We start from the raw sequence: 18,852 nt of genomic DNA, 5'->3' as shown, positions 1-18,852 counted from the left end.
GTATCGTGGCTGAATGGGGATTTGAACTCGGGTCTCCCCGGCCCTAGTCCAGCACTTTAGCCACTACACCATGCTGGCTCCCTAATTGTAATAGTATATTACAACTGCTATTTGGAAAACTGCCCCTCCTGTCTGACCAGCCATGTCCCTGTAGAGATATGGGAATAACACTTTAGAGCTCTCTATGTGGCCCAGGAGTGAGGATAAGTACCATCAGATTTTAATAATAATTTACTCCTGGAATGGCCTCCCATCTCAGTAGCCGAAGTTAAGAAACATATTGTTTAGAAGTAGGCAAGGCCTTGGGAAATGACTGTATCTCTCCTGAAATGGTTAAACTCCACGCGGATTGGTAGGCTCTTGTGCTGGCCGCTCTCTTTACATGCATAGACCTCACTGGGCACATACCTGCATACTGGGGCATAACTATAATAGTCTCCATATTGAAAAAAGGGGACAGATGTGATCCTGCTAATTATCACCCGATCGGCCTGTTGAGTATCATGAGTAAGCTTTACTTGAGACATTGGAAGCTCCATGACTGGATGGAGAAAGAAAAAATCTTGGGGATGAACAAGCTGTTTTTAGAACACGGCGATCAACTACGGATCATGCCTTAGTACTACACCATCTTATTGAGATGTACAGCAGTAAACCCAAGTGCTGCTTCTATGTGCCTTTATAGATTTCACAATAGGCTGTGGGGAAAACTCAGGGATACCAACATTGTTACTTCTCCTCATTCAAAAACTTTATGAGAACACCAGCGTAAGGGTGATATGTAACCCCCAAGGATCACTTTCACACCCAATAACTTCCAGCAAAGGAGTCAAACAAGGGTGCATTTTGGCACCCTCTCTGTTTAACCTGTATATAAACACCTTAGCCAGAAAGCTCTCAGACACAGGGTTCAATCTGCCAAATATCGCAGGGGTAAAAATCCCAATTTTGCTGTATGCGGATGCTGCTGCAGTTATCTCTCAAACCCCATCAGGTCTTATGAGGGCTCTTAAGCTCCTGGCCATTTACCATCAAAATAACCACCTGGTTATTAATTTTCAGAAATTAATAACCAGTTGATGGTCTTTGCCAAAAAGCCTAAAAAATCTAATTGGTCTATGGAGGGTCATCGGATTGAACAGGTTAACAGCTTTAAATACTTGGGTGTGGTCTTTCATACCACAAGGTCATGGAAGTCCCATGTGGACTGCACTGTCCAACAAGCTGAAAGGTTTTTTAATGGGAAATTTCTGAAAATTCCCCATGCCAGTCAGATCTGCCCTTGTGGTAGACAGATTTAACCTCACCTGAGCCACATGTTGCTATGTTGTTCCTTTTATGACAGTCAGCATAGTCTTATTACTCCCTTGTTATTACATTACCCTGGCCAAACTGATGGATTTTACGTCACTTCTCCTTGCAGACAAGAAACCGTCTATTACACACAAGGTTGCTAAATTTTGTGCAGCTGCTGTTAACATCCACCAACAATTAATTTCTACTCTTTAGATCTCACCATAAAACATTGACTTTGTTTGTGTATTGTATGATAGATTTCTTATCTGAATGTTCTGTAATTGGTTATGTTTATGTCTGATCTATGATTGTAATAAAGTCATTCACTCATTCAAAATAAGTTATTGTAGGACATGTGCATTCCTCATTTGAAAGTGAAAAAATGTTGCAATAAGTCCACGTGGTAAATCTGCACATGCAGGGGTGGGCCCCTTCTGTTAGGCACATTGTATGAATGGCCCCTACACATATACAACTGTATACAGGTAGGGCTTCCACTCCTGACTGGGAACCTTGAAACTGCCATGGCTCCTGATCGCCTGTATGACTGCTTCTCTCTTTGTGCCCAACATGCAGGAGATGGTAACAGAAGCCATATGCTCATCAGAAGTGGGACCAAGCAGTGCAATCCCACTTTCTTCACACATTGACTCAATGGAGGGAGTGGGAGGAATGAGAGGGATAACTTATTTATTACAACTGTTATTTCCTAGTACCAGCATCTGCCCACATTATTTTTTGTATTTAACTCCCCAACTTTCTTGCCAGCCTTTACATCATCCAAGGGCTCCACAACTTGAGACTCCACAAACAAACACAGATTACCAGCCTGTCCTGTGACCTGCCTGGAGCATGAGAACTCTCCAGTTTTTCAGGCCCGAACTCGGTGCTTTGTCAAGCAATGGGCAGGCAATGATATAGGACTGGTGTGGGTGTTTGATTTGGTGGGACCAAAGTTGTGGAGGTCTGATTAAATGGTAGCAAGTAACTGCTGATTGCACAGCATGTGAAATGTAAAACAAAGGAAGAGGAATACCCCTTTCATCCATAATGAAGTCCCCAAAATCTGAATACAAGGCAATTATAAAGACATTTCACATTTTAGAAACACACGTTTTCACTGCTTCAGAAGCAAACTCTGTGTGAAGTGCCCCACCTAGTGAACAGACAGAGAATCACAGGTTGATTAGAATCTTGAAATTATTTCAAGATGATTTGTTAATCCCACCCCCCCACCCCTTGTCCGTATATTTGTACTAGTCCTGATCTGGCACTTGCTGCATGGTATTTAAGGGCAGTGGAAGAGAGTGTAGGGTGCTTGCTTTGTGCTTGTGCCTGCTTTGAAAAATTGGAGATGATGTATACTCCCAATACATGAAAGTAAAAGTGGATAGTGAAAATCTCAACAGCAGTGAGCTAAGACTCGATCAAACATCTGAAACAGGACTGATTACTACAACTGCAAACTTACCATCTCATCTGGCCTTTTTGCAGGCAGAGTCCTATTTGTTTGTCCCCGTTTACCATAAGAAAGCAAAACAGAACTCAAGACAAAATCAAAGAATTTTTTTTTTTAAACGATGCAATTTTAAAGTTGAGAAAAACCTAGGGCACTTATGATAACCTCCTGAAGGCCACCATGAGTTTCTTGGAAGAAGGGATAGAATGAGATAAACAATAAAAGCACCCAAATTATTTGAACAATCCAAAACAAGCAAACCAACCAACCAACGGGGTATGGTCAGTACTTTACAGCAAAATGAAAATATTTATGCAATATTGTCAATAAGCATTCACTGAGAACTCTATTCAAAAACAAAGATAAAGGAAACTCTGACAGCCTTTTCTCAAGTACTGGCTGACTTATAACAGCGTTGTCTATTGAAATATAGAAAAATCATTTTCCAATCATTTTTCCTTCTTCCAAGCAAATCTAAAATGCACACAAGTAACCACAGCAGAAAGTTTCAGGTGAAAAAAGAAAAGAAAAAGCCTGAGTGAAAAGTCAACAATGAAGAGTCACAAATGTAGACCAAGCTCACTCATGTGATACCCTTCTCATTTTGTAGAGTGAAAAAGGATTTTTGCTGAATTAAACTCTTGCAGCCACAACTACAGCGGCATCGATCATGCTGTGGAAGAAGAATCTGTTCCAGTCGGACATGACTTCTGCAAGTACTCTAAATGGACATCCAGCAGACCATATACTGAGTGCAGCACATTTAAAACCTTTTCTTGTATGAGCTCAACTTGCTCAGGGGGGCAGTAGTCATCTAAACTGGACCTGTGGGGCAATGAGGATATGTTAAAACTCAGGTTTCACAGAGAGCAATGCTATACAGGCTGACAAAGCATATAATAATTCCTGACCAAACTATTTGTTTCCTTTCTTTTGGATCAAGCTAGACTTTCAGCTTTTGATCCAATATTTCTTGCTGTCTCAGGTAATGTAATGAGTGAGGATTACTAACATGTCTTGCATGGCCTTTGTCACACCGTTCCTGAACCCTTCTGTGACAGAGGTAATATCCACATATGAAAGGCAAAAAAGTCAGGAGTGCTGTATAGGAAGCAGGATCAAATCCCATTCCTGATAGATGATGTTTCTTCTTCTCTCAACCCGCCTATGGTTGATGAGCCATAATGGAACAGAAAAAGTATATGTGAAGTGCTTTGAACACTGAAATGCTATCAATGCTTAAGAATTATATTAGATCTAATACAACTATTCACCTCTGACACAGAGAAGTCCCAATATCATTACCACCAAAACTGGCTGACATCCAGCCTAACTTATTCAACATTATTACTCAGGAGTTATGCTAATGGCCTACTTAATTTCAACAGGATTACTCATGAGTAATTTAGCCAGTATTCTATACATTTTAAATGCCCACCCACCCCAAATCAACTTAAACACACCCTAGCAACAACAAAAACAACCCAGCAACAAAAAAATCCCCAACAATTATCTTACTTATTTAAATTACTATTATTATTTTTTTTTTAAAAAAAGCTTTTCCAACAATAACTCCATGCATATGTTCTTGGCTAACACATTAATCTGGACAGTGAACATACTAATCCTAAACAGGTTTAGGATTTAAACAATGCAACAGGTTTCAATATAACTTGTACCAATGTAGCTGGAAGAGCACCTTGGTTCATTTTACCATGCTATAACGCTGAACACACCTACACTTGAGCTTACCGGGCAATTGTCACAAGAGTAGGCTTTGGCAAGTTTCTCAGGAGGTGTTCTACAGACTGCATGAGGCCCTCTATCTCTTGCTCAGTGCTAATGTGGTGAGGAATTTCCGAGTAATCACATGTGAGCCCAGCCTGATGGACCTGAAAAATTGATTGCACAAAGCTGTTCATTGGCTGCACAAGAGGGATTGATATGATTCAGCTGGATATAAAATCTTATACAAATGCTGCTCAACCTAAGTATTGAAACATGAGCAGCCAAAGCTTTCTTCAAGATGGGAGAAATGGTACAAATGTAATGGCAGGATAACCACATGCTTGCACATGTACAGCTGGTTCAGAAACAAGGCCTGGAAACTGCAGAGATGCTTCTGCAGTTCTACCCACGATGGCCATCACATCAAGGATCTGAAGCTGGTTAAGAGTAGAACCGGATTATCACTAGGGGGAAGGAACATGGGGAGTGCATGACTCCAGGGCTGTTTCCAGTCTTTTCAACATAGTTAAGAGGATAAGGCCTGTCATGTACGTATGTATGTATTATTACATGTATATCCCTCTCTTCCTCCAAGGAGCCCAGAGCGGTGTACTACATACTTGAGTTTCTCTTTCACAACAACCCTGTGAAGTAGGTTAGGCTGAGAGAGAAGTGACTGGCCCAGAGTCACGCAGCTAGTTTTATGGCTGAATGGGGATTTGAACTCGGGTCTCCCCGGTCCTAGTCCAGCACTCTAACCACTACACCACGCTGGCTCTCTGTACCAATGTCTGTACCAATTCACGGTAGACCTTTTCCTAACCTTGCAAGGTAGTTCTCGGGGACTTCTCACACCTATTTTAAGGTAACAGTCTCCAAAGCTGCACAGAAAAACACAAGATTGAATTTTACTGCTCTAAATATACTTTGATCCTCATGTCATCGTTTTCTTTATATTGTGCTTCAAGAATGCAGAATATGCATCTGAAAGCTCATTGGACGATGATAAAAAACTAGATAATGGTTTATTTGAAACCATTCCAGCCACACAAGTTTCCACCCAAAGAGGTTTAGCATTGCTGGAATGAGCAGTTCAGAGCTTCAGGTTCACATGTCTCTCTCCACACTGCCCCTGCCCCCCATGTATGTGGAGATTAGAAATTTTTGTATTTGAGTCAAGGAAAATTAAATGTTGACACACAAAGGAGAAGAGGCGGGGGGTGGGGTGGGGACGACATGCAAGCCCTGGACTCTTGTCTATCTGTGTACATACTGCAAACCCATGGTTTAGTATATGTCCCAACAGAATCAACATACCTTGGGTTCAGGAATTTTGACAAAAACTATGGAGAACTTTTCCCTAGCTTGATTTAGAATTTTAAAAAAAAAGTTACTAGATTTATTTTGGCAATGTCCTGAATCAGGATTGATGTGTTCAGACTGTGTATTTCTAAAGCATGATGGAATGGGGCGGGGGAGATTACTAGCCCTCATGATTGTAGGGGAATTTTAAACGCGTTGTTTTTTTAAAGATGTTTACATGTTTACATAATTTAAGAAAAGAAATGGGGAACATGCACTTTAAGGCACTTTGGAATCCTAGTTCATGGCTTTAGACCAGGGCTATACAACTTTGGCCCTTCAGCTGTTTTTGAACTACAACTCCCATCATTCCCAGCTACAGTAACCAATACTTAGGATGATGGGAGCTGTGGTCCAATGGCAGCTGGAGGGCCAAATCTGTGCAGCCCTGCTTTAGATTATACAAAGTAGCCAATACTAGACCCCTAAACAAGATCAAGTGGCTGAAGCATAGTAACTGAAGAAAAGGCAGGCTAACAATTCTACAAGATAAATACATTTACCATTTCATAGTCAGGGGTCCCCATCCGGTTTTTCAGGCTACGCACAAGCTGAACTAGAGGTTTCCATCTACAATTAACAGCATATACACGTCAAACTCTGAAATTAACTGTAAATGAAATATTCAGAACATATATTACAACAGGGATTCCCAACCTTGGTTCACAGATGTTGTTGGACCACAGTTCCTATTGCTTTTGGTCACTGTTGCTGGAGATGATGGGTGTTACAGCCCAACAACATATGGGGACCCAAGGTTGGGAATCCGTGTGAGAAGAACAGTTGCAGAATTCTTCCAGAAAATTCTTGCCAACATCAGTGTCAAGTACTTGTCAGTATCAGTGACAATATCAATATCAGTGACCAAGATTTAACCTTGGCTTCACATGATATCTGAACTGATCCACTGTGTTTAACACAGCCATTATGTTTTGTGGACTGCAACAGTAATCTTCAGCTTCTTAAGACCAGGGATCTGTCTTTTAACCTTGATCTGCAGCATCAAACTCTTTCTACTGCATTCATCTGTCTACTTGCCTCTCTTTGGTCATCAACCCGTCCATCTTTTTTACTTAACATCCACACAGCAAAGTAAAGCCAAAAGGAAGTGCCTCTTTTAGCTACCACTTTAGATCCATACCGAGGAATTGGCTCCCATCTTCTCAGAGTCTCTTCAGTGTCGTCATCACACAAGTCTGCAAAAGCTAGTTCTAGATCTTCTAATTGGTGGATCCGATTCTCAACGCATTCTAGCAAGTCCTCCTTTCAATATAAATGTAAAATATATTTGAGCAACAGCAACCAATGGGAACTTTAATTCCATACCAAACATGAGCTTAATCTAAGGGGCACAATCCAGAGAAAATTAGAAATCTATACATGCTAATCCAAAAAAACCAACACCATACAATATGATTCACTATATTGAATACCAGTTCCCATATTTCCCAAAGTTAAATTGCTGAAAATTTCTACTGGCCGATCATTTGCCAACTCAGCAGTTTCCATGGGACTTTTCCTGCCCAAAGGGGACCAAGACAAGAGAAGGAAGTTTGGCCCTCCCTGTATTGAGAGGACTGGAGCAAGGAAACCTGGTCAAATGACCTGTAATCTACAGGTCCCTTCTACCAGCAAGAGCCTAGACTCATGATGCAGACATGAGAGAAGCAAAGGAAAAACCAAAATAAATCTAGGATTAAATAGTCAGCAGTGATTAAGGTCACACAGCAGTCTTCATTTAATTGATTTAATGCAATTAATTATTTTATTTAATTCCTTTCTTTTTTCTTGAGAGGGCCTGGCCCCATTTGGCCCTAAAGAGGAGCCTCCACTAGTTCTACGCCTGTCCCCAATAACCTTTCTTCATTTTAAAGACTTAGTTTTCAGGAGCTGAGGGAGGGATCAAAAGCATACTTTGAGCTCTTGAGAGTAGAAAAGCTGATCTACTGTATATCTTCCAGAGCTCTACTAGTAGATCCTGACTTGCTTGCCCCTGAAATAGACAATTGATACAGTTGACTTTTGACACATCTAGTCACCAACTGGAGGGAGTAACTGGAGTAGAAGTTAAATTCTTTTTTCAGGGCTGGTGGTAATGTTCATAGCGCTCTGACTTCAGTAGCTTGCTCAAGCGGTGGATTACAATATTGGCATCTGCTGTACACATGCCATAAAGAAAGAATAATGGGGTGGGGGGGATATCCGTGTGAGAGAGGGTGGAATTAAAAGCTATACAATGTTTTATTTTGCTTTCACCTTTGCAAATTAACACTTTGTTAGCACAAGTTAAGTTCACACTCTAAAGTTGAATGCAAATTGTGTACACAGCTTTTGTCATTTCTAAGGCACCACACTGCATAAGTAATTTGCTTGGTATAACTGCAGACCAGTTTGTTAAGCTTAAGCATCTTTCTTAAGCTATAACTGCAGACCAGTTTGTTAAGCTTAAGCATCTTTCTTAAGCTATAACTGCAGACCAGTTTGTTAAGCTTAAGCATCTTTCACAGTTCTTCCCCCTCACTGTTCTCTTCAACTGCCTGACTCTGCAGCTTATAAACAAGGTTTCCCTCCTCCTCATTCCATAGGTATTACGTACCTCTAACGCAATACTTCTAGGCTTCGTAAAACTGTACAATTTTTGTAAGATCTTGTATTCTTCCTATTTTAAACGAAGAGAAGGAAAACATTATTCAAGGCATTAATTGCAACTAAACCATGTTGATTATGTCTCCCTCGAAGAACTGCCCATCCTGTCAAAAGGATTTTCCTTTTTACACTCTTACTTAGGATTTATTCATGTTGCAGTTTTGTTCATTGAAATTCAGACCGATTTTTGTAAAAATAAAAGAATGTCTGAGCAAGTCTGTATTTTGTCCAGCATCAGTTTCCTAGCTCACACCATTTTTCACAGAACTACAAAACCCTATGTATAATAATGAGAAATCCAATCCCTTAAAACCCCCAATTTTCAGCTTTTGCATCTTCTCTTTCCCCTCAATCCAAATCTCTACTGCCAGTTCACCATTCACACACTAGCAGAGCTACAGTTTTCTGCTTCTTCCTTCTGAGAGTGGGTAGGCGAGGGGGCTCCCACAAGGGACTCCGTACCACAGTGGCTCAATTCTGATGTCACACACAACCGTAGCTGGTGCTATAGGCAAAGGATTCTTTTTTGCAACATGTTTGAAACCTGCTTCCTGATAGGGGAACACCAAGCAAGACAAGCTCAAGCACAGCATCTCTCATAGAACAAAAGGAGAGGAGAACTGCTCTTGTGCCATCAAGCATCAACTGTCCCCTTTGCTAAGCAGGGTTTGCCCTGGTTGCATTTGAATGGGAGACTAGATGTGTGAGCATTGTAAGATATTCCCCTTAGGGGTGGGGCTGCTCCAGGAAGAGCATCCGCATGCTTACATACAGAAGGCTCCATGTTCTTTCCCTGGCATCTCCAAGATGGGGCTGAGAGACACTCCAAAGTTACAAACAGGAGAAGCCACTGCCAGTCTGTGTAGACAATACTGAGTTAGAGGGACCAAGGGTCTGACTCAGTATAAGGCAGCTTCCTAGGTTCCTATATCCAAACCTTGATATTTCTTTGCACATAGCACAGCTCCTCCTCCTCAAAACCGATGCACCAGAGTCTTTTATGGCTTGATTAGCTCCCCATGCTGGAGGAAAAGCTTTCTAGTTAAAAAATAGCACCTAAACCTACTTGTGTGTGATTGGTGCAATTTTGTCCAGTAGACAGTGCATTAATATAGCCCAACATCCTGACATATATAACAAATAACCACATAATTCGCTTAGATTATGAACTAGAGCTGTCTTCAAATTAAAAGTTAATCCATTAATTGGACTGCATCAATCAAAACTGCATACGTGTGTATGAATAAATCAATACTTAAAAGAGAGAATGCGCACATTCTCCAATTTTATATGTTGCAGAAAGCCACCTAATGGCAGAGTGGAGAAATGACTTGCCTAGAGAGCAAGAGTTTGCTGGTTTGAATCCCCACTGGTATGTTTCCCAGACTATGGGAAACACCTATATTGGTCAGCAGTGATATAGGAAGATGCTGAAAGGCATCATCTCACACTGTGCGGGAGGAGGCAATGGTAAACCCCTCCTGTATTCTACCAAAGAAAACTGCATGGCTCTGTGGTCGCCAGGAATTGACACCGACCCAAAGGCACAACTTTACATGTTGCAGAAGATGCCTTCTAAGAGGAGACATTCCCTCTTGTGTACAAGAAGATATGCCTCTGCAGGATAGCAGCTGCCACCCACCATTAGAGATTTGCTGCAAATGTGATCAAAACTGTGTGTAAGTGTGTTTTTAGAAGTGCAGTCTAAGAAATTAGCTTAGTACATGCTGCAGCCCCTACAGTTACCTGAGTGTATATTTCTTTGAAAGGGTTCTTAACAGAAAAAAAATCCAAGTCAATATCCAACACATATGTGGCACCCCTTTGCAAAGCTTGGAGAACTTCTTTCACAAGCTCTGTCGTTTGACACGTATGGCTCCCGAAGGAGCAGGATGCTGAGGAACCCTGGATGTTGGCTGAGTTGTCAAGCACCGGGATTCTCTTTTCTACCCCTTCAGTCTCCATCTCTGTGCAAGTGTGGGCAAGCACACCAATATCCTTCGACGAAGAGGCAACAGATGCATTTGCAGCATCACCCTCGCTTATCTTGGGTAGTTTAGCAGAAGGCGGGGCTCCACTTTCCGTCCATTTGTCCGAGACTCTGGTGGGATTAACGAGGCAGACATTCAGGTGCAAAGGCTTCGGGTTCTCCAGCTGATCAACAGATACGTAAAGGCCATCAGAAAGGAAGTAATTATCAATGCTTGTGACCCTGGAAAAAGAATACTTCTTAGCATTAACATTTCAAGAGGGGACATCATTATTTAAGAGCTGCCCTGCGGGATCAGATCAAGGGTCCAGACTCTCCAGCGTTTTGTTTTTAACAGTAGACATCCAGATGCCTCTGAAAAGACCACTGATGGCATGAAGGCAAGAGGTTTTCCATTTGCCCTTTACATCTGGCACACAGCTGGTTGTAGTCCTGCATGAAAGTGCCAAGATGATCATCAGAGAGGCCTTGCTTTGGGTACCTCTGCCTTCAGAAGTTAAGCAGGTGGCAGCTGGGGATAGGACCTTCTCTGGTTAGAAGAGGGCAGTGTCTCATCTCAGGATCACCTTTTGCAGGGAGGCTCACCTGGCACTGACCTTTTTTGTGCCAAGTGAAGGCCTTTTTAGTTTCTCAAGGTTTTTAGATGTTTTGTTTTAAACCTGTGCTTTGACCTACTGTGACGATGGTTCTGTTTTCAATTTAATTTTATATTTTGATATGCTACCTTATTGGTTTCTAAAATGGTTTTTAATTCTTTTGCAAGCTGTTCTGAGAGCTCTTGGGCTGAGAAATGAGATAAAAAACTTTCCAAATAATAATGATGATTAAGGTAGCAGGTGAAAACTATTCTATTTTGCTGGGCTTCTGCTTAGTAGACATTTTTGCTGCTGTTTTTACCACTAGTTCTATTTCCTTGTTCAATTTTAGCCTACTTTCTAAAGTGAAGAAGGCTTATAAGACCACCATGTCCATGTGTACCTCCCTACCAACTTTTGTATTTACAGTCCAATAAACATCAAGTTTACAGCACATGGGAGGGGCGGTCTGGAGTATCCTGATCTACCATCTTGAAACAAGATGGCAGTCACTGAGCGGTATGCACCAGCTCTTTAGAACTCACGGATAAGATCCAGATTAAGTTAGTCATGACTAATTCCCACTGAAATTAATTGAACTTAATCATCACAAACTTGTATTGTTTAATTTAAGTCCCATCAATTTCTATGCGACTCAATCACGACTAACTTACCTGGATCTTGTCCCACGTATGTACATTCCAATACAAATCAGACTGTGATACTGAAAGCACAAGAAAATAGGTTCTATTCATTCTGCTTAGAACTACTTGTTTATTATTAATTTTATTTTTACTGGTATAAAATCTCTCAATTGTTTAATTTGTTTGTTGTAAGTTTCATTAAGTACATATAACAGAAAGCAGAGATGTGGGTTTCCCAGAAAAAAACTGAACTGGAAAATTTTCTGGATTTTGTTTTCCCCCAGAAAAGGATTCCCATGCAAATTTCTCTCATTTACACAAAATTTGCATTAATTTTTTCCTCAAGAGAAAAATCTATACATATTTTCCTGATACCCTAAACAGATTGTGATCTGATTTAGCATGTTATTTGATCTATTTATACAGTTTTAAAAACCTACCTCCACCATATCAATTCCCCCTAACAGGATCTCAAATGTTTTTCAAGTAGCCATTAGAAATTTTAGAAATGGAAAATTTCTAAAAATTTCCACAGAAAAATAAAGTATGAGGAAAATTTCCCACCCCACATCTCTTACAGAAAGGCAAGTTTTAAATATGTATTTATTGCACTTTTAGCTGACAAGGAGCTCAGGACAGCATACGTTGTTCTTCTCCACTCCATTTTATTCTCTCCCAACAACTCTAGAGGTAATCTAGAATGGATATCAGCCTCTCAGGCCTGCACAACATAAGGCCCGTGGGCCAGATCTGGCCCACAGGTAGGAATATCTTGCTGCAACAGCAGGAGATATGAAGAATTCTTGGTCTATCCTGCTGACCACCAGCAATCAGTTTGGCTGCCTAAAAGCAGATCTTCCCCAGGTCTGGAGCCCACTGACATCATTCCTCTTTGCCCTCGCCTTTCCCCCTGACTCCAACCCTCTGCCTCCTCACATTCATTAATATCTTTATTTAATTTATTTTAATGTAATAATTACTGTGTTGAGAATTGATCTCGGCCCCAGCACACAAAGACATGGTTGGTTCTGGCCCAGTGAGGCATATGAGTTGTGCACCCATGGAACCTAACATTGCACATGTGGAATAATTTTGTGTGTGTGCAGTGGAAGGGGGCAATTTTCACCAATATCCTTTGTGCCACTTGAAAATATTCCCCTGAGGGTTGTGGGGCCAACAGGGACATAAATTTTGGGAGGCATAGGTGATGGAGGTGGGTGGGGAGGAAATCAGCAATTTTGACCCTCCCCTATTGTGCATGGAAATATTCCACATGCGCCTTAGTCTGGATGTTTGGCCAGAGACGGTCATTGGAATACTAAAAGAACCCACTGGCTCTAATACAACTACCATTTGGTCTACTTGCTCACAGATGGAATCTTACATGCAGAGTGGCCTCTATAGATGCTGGACAACAATGTATTATCTGAGGAAAAAACAAATCAGTACCAATCTAACTAAAGCTGACCAAAAAACATGATGGCAAATTGTTCAGGTGAATGTATGTAAACACAGACACAGACACAGCTTACACTGCTACAAAAGCACAGGTCATAGTCACCTTATTGTAGTGGTAGATATATCTTTACCCACAAAAAAGGCCTGTCCCCCTTCTTCAATTTGTTGAGCCCAAGCTGGGTGTAGCCATATAACGTTTGAAAAGTGGCCAGCATAAACAGCAGGCATAATCCAGTTTTCAATACTTAATTCACTGTAAGAGAACAAATGGAAACCATGAATTGAGATGGTTATTGCAATTGGAGATTGTTAAATGTGAATGTCATCATAATAAGATATTTCACGGACAAAAAACCAAACAAACTCATTATCATGCTTTTGATTAGAAGTGATCAGTGCTATATGATTATAGTCAAGAAAATATAACTTCTTGACAAGGATATTTAAATTCTGCGCTTACAAAAATCATTAAAAGTACATATATATGAATGAATATATTCAATGGCTGATGTACTGAAGAACAAAAATACTTAATTGTTTATAATTTCAGTGGGACTCCTTTAAGTAATTTTACTTAGTATGTCAGCTACTTAGTTTCATCAGAGAAGTGAGTTTATTGGGAAAAAATTCCAGAATTTTCCCCACGCAATTTTCTTATTTGTATGAATTTTTCTCTTAGGAATTTTTACTATGTAAATTTACCTGATATCCTAAATAGATTGTGGTCTGATCTAGCATGTTATGTTACCCACATATTTAGTAAATAAAACCGCACCATATAAAGCTTCCCATGCTATATCTCAACATTTTCCAAGTAACAACTGAAATATTTGATTTTTTTGAGGGGCAGGGAATGAAAGAGATATTTGTATTGGAGTACTCAATAAAGCAGCAATATGTACTTTCTCATACAACTGCTAGAGATAATTACCTAGCCTCCCAGCCCCCGCCCCCACAATAATTACCACTTTAAAATTACCAAGCTTACCTTAGTGCATTGGCATCCATTAACTGATACTTGTGCATTTTACAAAGCAATGAATTTTTAGCAATGGAAAATTTTACCGAGAAAATAAAGTATGAGAAAGTTTTCCCGAAAAATCTCCATGGAAAAATTTCTGAGTTTCTGATACTTGAGTCTGCTTTTGTGGATCCAGCTGACAAATGGCAGTGGTATATATGCTGTTAACCTCCAGACTTGACTACTGTAATGTTGGGCTGCCTTTGTATGTAGTCTGGAAACTACAGTTGGTGCAGAATGTGGCAGTCCGACTAATCTAAAGCATAACCCGAAGATACCATATAACACCAATCTTAAAAGAACGGCACTGGCTGCCGATATATTTCCAAGCGAAATACAAAAGTCATCACCTCCCTTTGTGCTGGTCATTACCTATAAACCCTGAACATCTTGGGTTCTGGATATTTAAGAGAGCACCTCATTTGTCATGAACCTTCCCGTCTATTAAGATCATCTGGGGAGGTCCAGTTATGGCTATCATCGGTTCATTTGGTGGCTACTTGGGACTGGGCCTTTTCTGTGGCTTCCCCAGGGCTCTGGAATGCCCTGTTCAAGTAAGAGTTTCTTCAACTCTGGCTGTTTTTAAAAGACTCTTAAGATGCATCTGTTTTCTCAGGCTTTTAATTAATTATAATTGGTTTTATATTATAATTGTTTTGATCATTTTATCCTGTTTTTATATTTTATTTTAACTTAAGTACTCCGCCTAGGGATGCATATGCCAGGCAGTAGAGAAATATGATAAATAAATAAATAAATCCCCAGCACAGTACCTCCAGTGACTGTTGCTCATATCTATCTTATGTTTCTTTTAGACTGTGAGCCCTTTGGGGACAGGGATCTATCTTATTTATTTATTGTTTATCTGCGTAAACTGTCCTGAGCCATTTTTGGAAGGGCAGTATAGAAATCGAATAAATAATAATTATAATAAAATAAATCAAACAAGGAAAAAAGAAACAGCAGCAGTGTGAAATGGAGGAAGAAGTCAAATGCAGTCACTATTTTACTGTGTAACAAGAACTGCCATCCTGTTCCTCCTGATCTTGAGTTCATGGATAGATAGGGGGGGAAATCCCTGCACAAATATCTTCACAAATTTTTGTTCAGTGCAGACATAATCCTTAATCATAGTTAGTGCTAAACTAAAGTGTTGGGGTTTTTTTTCCTTAATCCCAGTTAAATTCCTAGAATCAAAACTATAGCTTCATTTGCGGAGCTAAGACTTGCCCCAGAGGATGTATATACAAGAGCACCAGTGAGACATGCCCGTCACTTTGCAGGCATAGAAACTGCCTTAACCATGTTTTGCTCGCTACAGATGCAGTGCTTAACCATGATTAGTGCAAGCTGTGGTTTGCAAATCCCCTTCAAATGATTTCACACCCTGGCTTGTAGCAAACCCTTAAGAGTGGATTGGTTCAGGTGATCTTTGTCCTACATGCAACAGGATAACAAAGTCATGCCTGTCCACCTCACTTACAAACATCTCTCCATTCTGCTGGACATCCATGCATAGGTATAATTTTTGAATGTTGCATATGTGTAATGTGTATAGGCCTGAACAGGGTGATTAATACTATGAACAATCCTGTTGGATTTGTTTTTACCCTCTACAGAAATGTTACATCTGTGCACGGAATATCTGTCTCAGAAATGGGACAGGCAGGCCTGGTGGTTGAAGCACTCTTAATGCATCACCACACACAGGAAGAAGATAGTACAAATTGACCCCATAGTTTAGGTATTCAGACTTAACAGTGGCCAAGGAAAAGAAACCATGATTAAGCATTGCATCTGCATGCGGCATAAAGTGGCCATAAGAGCTCTTACAGAAACATCCCAGTTAGAAACTGTAGCAAATGAATCACTCCAACCACCTGAAGATGGCACCATGAAGCCTTACACCATTGACCAAGAGGTACTAGCGCAAACTCTCTTTATACCAACAATTTCACAGGATTGGATGTGTCTGTGTTGTCAAAATCTGTCACATGATGGGGTGGCCAAAGCCATCCTCAGCAGTCCTTCAGTGTTCTATAGGAGTACAGAGAATTGCTTTACCTAGAAACAATAACAACCCATTCTGATTTTACTACCAATTTATTTTTTATTAGTTTTGGGGTGGTGTTTTTTTTTTTTTTAAGTGAAGTTCTGTTGTTCAAATGGTATTATTGAGTTTGCTGGATATGTCCATTTCAGATGCTCTTCTCTGGCCATTCAGACAAGCAAGCACTTATCAACATGTGTTTCAAGATGCCCAAGGCCCATGAGTAGATTTAGTTTATCTTCTAAGAAGACCTGAGTCATTTTATGAATTTAAATTGGCTTGGTAAGCTAGTACTTTTAGGATCACAGATACATAATTTACTTAAGGCTCAACTTGAAATATTCTTCTCACATTGTATTTTGCGACATGAAGTACTTGAAGGAAGCTCAATGCCAAGTCTGAGGAAACAGTTCAACTGCATTCCTGCAGAGTTTTGACACAAAAATGTATCTCATCAAGAATTCCATCAGAGAGTGTGTGATCTCACCTAAACAGAGCTTCTTTGTCAAATACAGTGTCTGCTGGCATGTCCACTGGTATAAGGAGATCTGGGTGGGAATCCAAATGGACCAAGCTGATGTTACTGGCAGGCAGATGCTTTGAACCGATGGCTCTATAGATGAAAGGAAGAACCTAAGATGGACAGAAATAGAAGCATCTCAGTGAGTCAGTAACCAGGAAAGTCAACTTGTAGATCATCAGGAATGCAGGGGCAAATACCAAAAACAGGGAGTGCTACTAGTAAATAGGAATAGTTGGAGCACATGGAAGGGGCTGACTCATTTGGCTTTCTAGCAACCATTGCCAGCCTGATCCATGTACCTTTACCAATCTCAACAAGTTTTGTTCCCGAGTATAACTAAGGCTACAGTTCTAAGCAAGTGTACTTCCAAGAGGCCAAGACCCACTCAATTTGATGGGGTTTACTTCTACTAATACTTATATGACACTCCCCCCCAAAAAAAGTTCCCAAAGTTATTTACACAGGAAAATAAACAAATAAGAGTAAAATCTGAGTAAGCATGCTCAGGGCTGCATTACTTATTTATCTTAGGCAGTTACAGACCACTTTGCAGCCAAACCTCTCAAAGTAGCTTACAGAAAAATATGAAAATAGACACAGATAAAAATTATACAAAAAAACACCAATGGCAGGTAGCAGAAGAACTTTTCACCTGCACTCAAATCAGGTCAGCCAATAGTCTGTAAACTCCTTTTCAAAATGAGAAATCTGTTTTGAAATGCCAGACAAGGCATAATTCTTTCATACTCTAGCTTCCAGAGAGGTAGCCACTCTAATCTATTGCAAAAAACCAAACAAAAACAACAACCCACCAACAAGGTTGTTGTGAAGCACCTTAAAGACAAAGACATTTATTTCAGAATAAGCTTTCATGTACTAGCATCCACAAGTCCAAGTCCACCCATTCAGGCTCAATGATGCCCTTTCTCAGCACTTTAATTAAGCAACTTAGCATAGCCAGGAAGACCACCTGATCTATTTCAGGGCTGAACAACTTTGGCACTGCTTCTGGACTACAGCTTCCATCATTCCCAGCCACCATGGACAATAGTCAGGGATCATGGGAGCTGTAGTACAATATATGCAGGAGGACCGAAGTTGTGCAGCCCCACTGTTGTGAATTGTCACTCTTGCATTTTTACTTAATGCAACAATAGCACCAGACTTCTTTACTGACCATAAAGGAACAGAAAGGTTGTGCTTTCGAGTCAGGTGTCACTCCTGGAGACCACAGAGCAATGTGGTTTTCTTGGTAGAATACAGGAGGGGTTTACCATTGCCTTCTCCCACGCAGTATGTGATGATGCCTTTCAGCACGTTCCTATATCGTTACTGCCTGATATAGGAGTTTCCCATATTCTGGGGAAACACATATTCTGGGAAACACACCAGCGGGGATTCGAACCAACAGCCTCTTGCTCTCTGGTATACTTATCACATCTTTTCCACTCTTTCTGTATCGCCACATGCATACACCTGCCAACTCAGAACAACACTTCATGCATCTAATTGAGTAGACTCTAGCCCACAAAAATCAAAGTACCGTAAAGACTCTTCGTTGCTTTCGATCCGAGATACATTAAAACACGGTAATTCACAGCTGTTTGTACACCAATTAATCCGTAATGAAAAGAGCGTTACCAATAAATAAATTCGGGTGGTCTTCAGATGAACAAAAAAAAAAATTTGTATAACAACCTGTACAAGCCTAAGCATGCTTATCAAATAAATCCCACTAAATTCAATGCCATCTACTCCCCGGTAAGCACGCAAAAGACTGCAGGGTCTGTTTAAAGACAATGCAACTACATCCCGCTATCATTGCTGAAAGGCATTCAGCTTACATCGTGATGATCCTCCACCACCCAGACAGGCAGCGTTGGGTAAGCACGGAGCGCTGTCGTTTTCGTGCCGTCGTTTTCAGCACTCTGCTCCCCGCTGCCGCCGGCGCTGCTCATTTTCCCCGATAGGAGCGAAGTACTGGAGAACGTTCAAACACAACGTTCCAAAAGCAAACGCGAAGGTCTTTAGTGTGCTTTATGCTACAGAACGACGCCGGGCGACGCAGCGTTCCAAGGCCCGGACGCCGGCAGCGTTTTA

The 18,852-nt window shown here is 40.7% G+C and overlaps 1 protein-coding gene across 1 annotated transcript; it reads right to left on the bottom strand.

Annotated features, from left to right (window-relative positions):
* Positions 1–2,841: 2,841 nt before the first annotated feature.
* On the bottom strand, positions 2,842–18,849 carry C4H5orf22 (chromosome 4 C5orf22 homolog). The gene is made up of 9 exons (XM_053250295.1): positions 18,597–18,849; positions 16,717–16,862; positions 13,262–13,411; positions 10,238–10,703; positions 8,442–8,504; positions 6,987–7,108; positions 6,349–6,415; positions 4,508–4,647; positions 2,842–3,580 (listed from the first exon to the last, which is right to left on the bottom strand). Exons 1-9 carry the CDS (start codon positions 18,708–18,710, stop codon positions 3,424–3,426), a joined length of 1,425 nt encoding a protein of 474 aa, XP_053106270.1. The 5' UTR covers positions 18,711–18,849; the 3' UTR covers positions 2,842–3,423.
* Between the last annotated feature and the right edge of the window lie 3 nt (positions 18,850–18,852).

Source organism: Hemicordylus capensis, chromosome 4, assembly GCF_027244095.1.
Source record: "Hemicordylus capensis ecotype Gifberg chromosome 4, rHemCap1.1.pri, whole genome shotgun sequence".
NCBI lineage: Eukaryota > Metazoa > Chordata > Lepidosauria > Squamata > Cordylidae > Hemicordylus > Hemicordylus capensis.
This window is presented reverse-complemented; position numbering and strand designations above follow the sequence as displayed.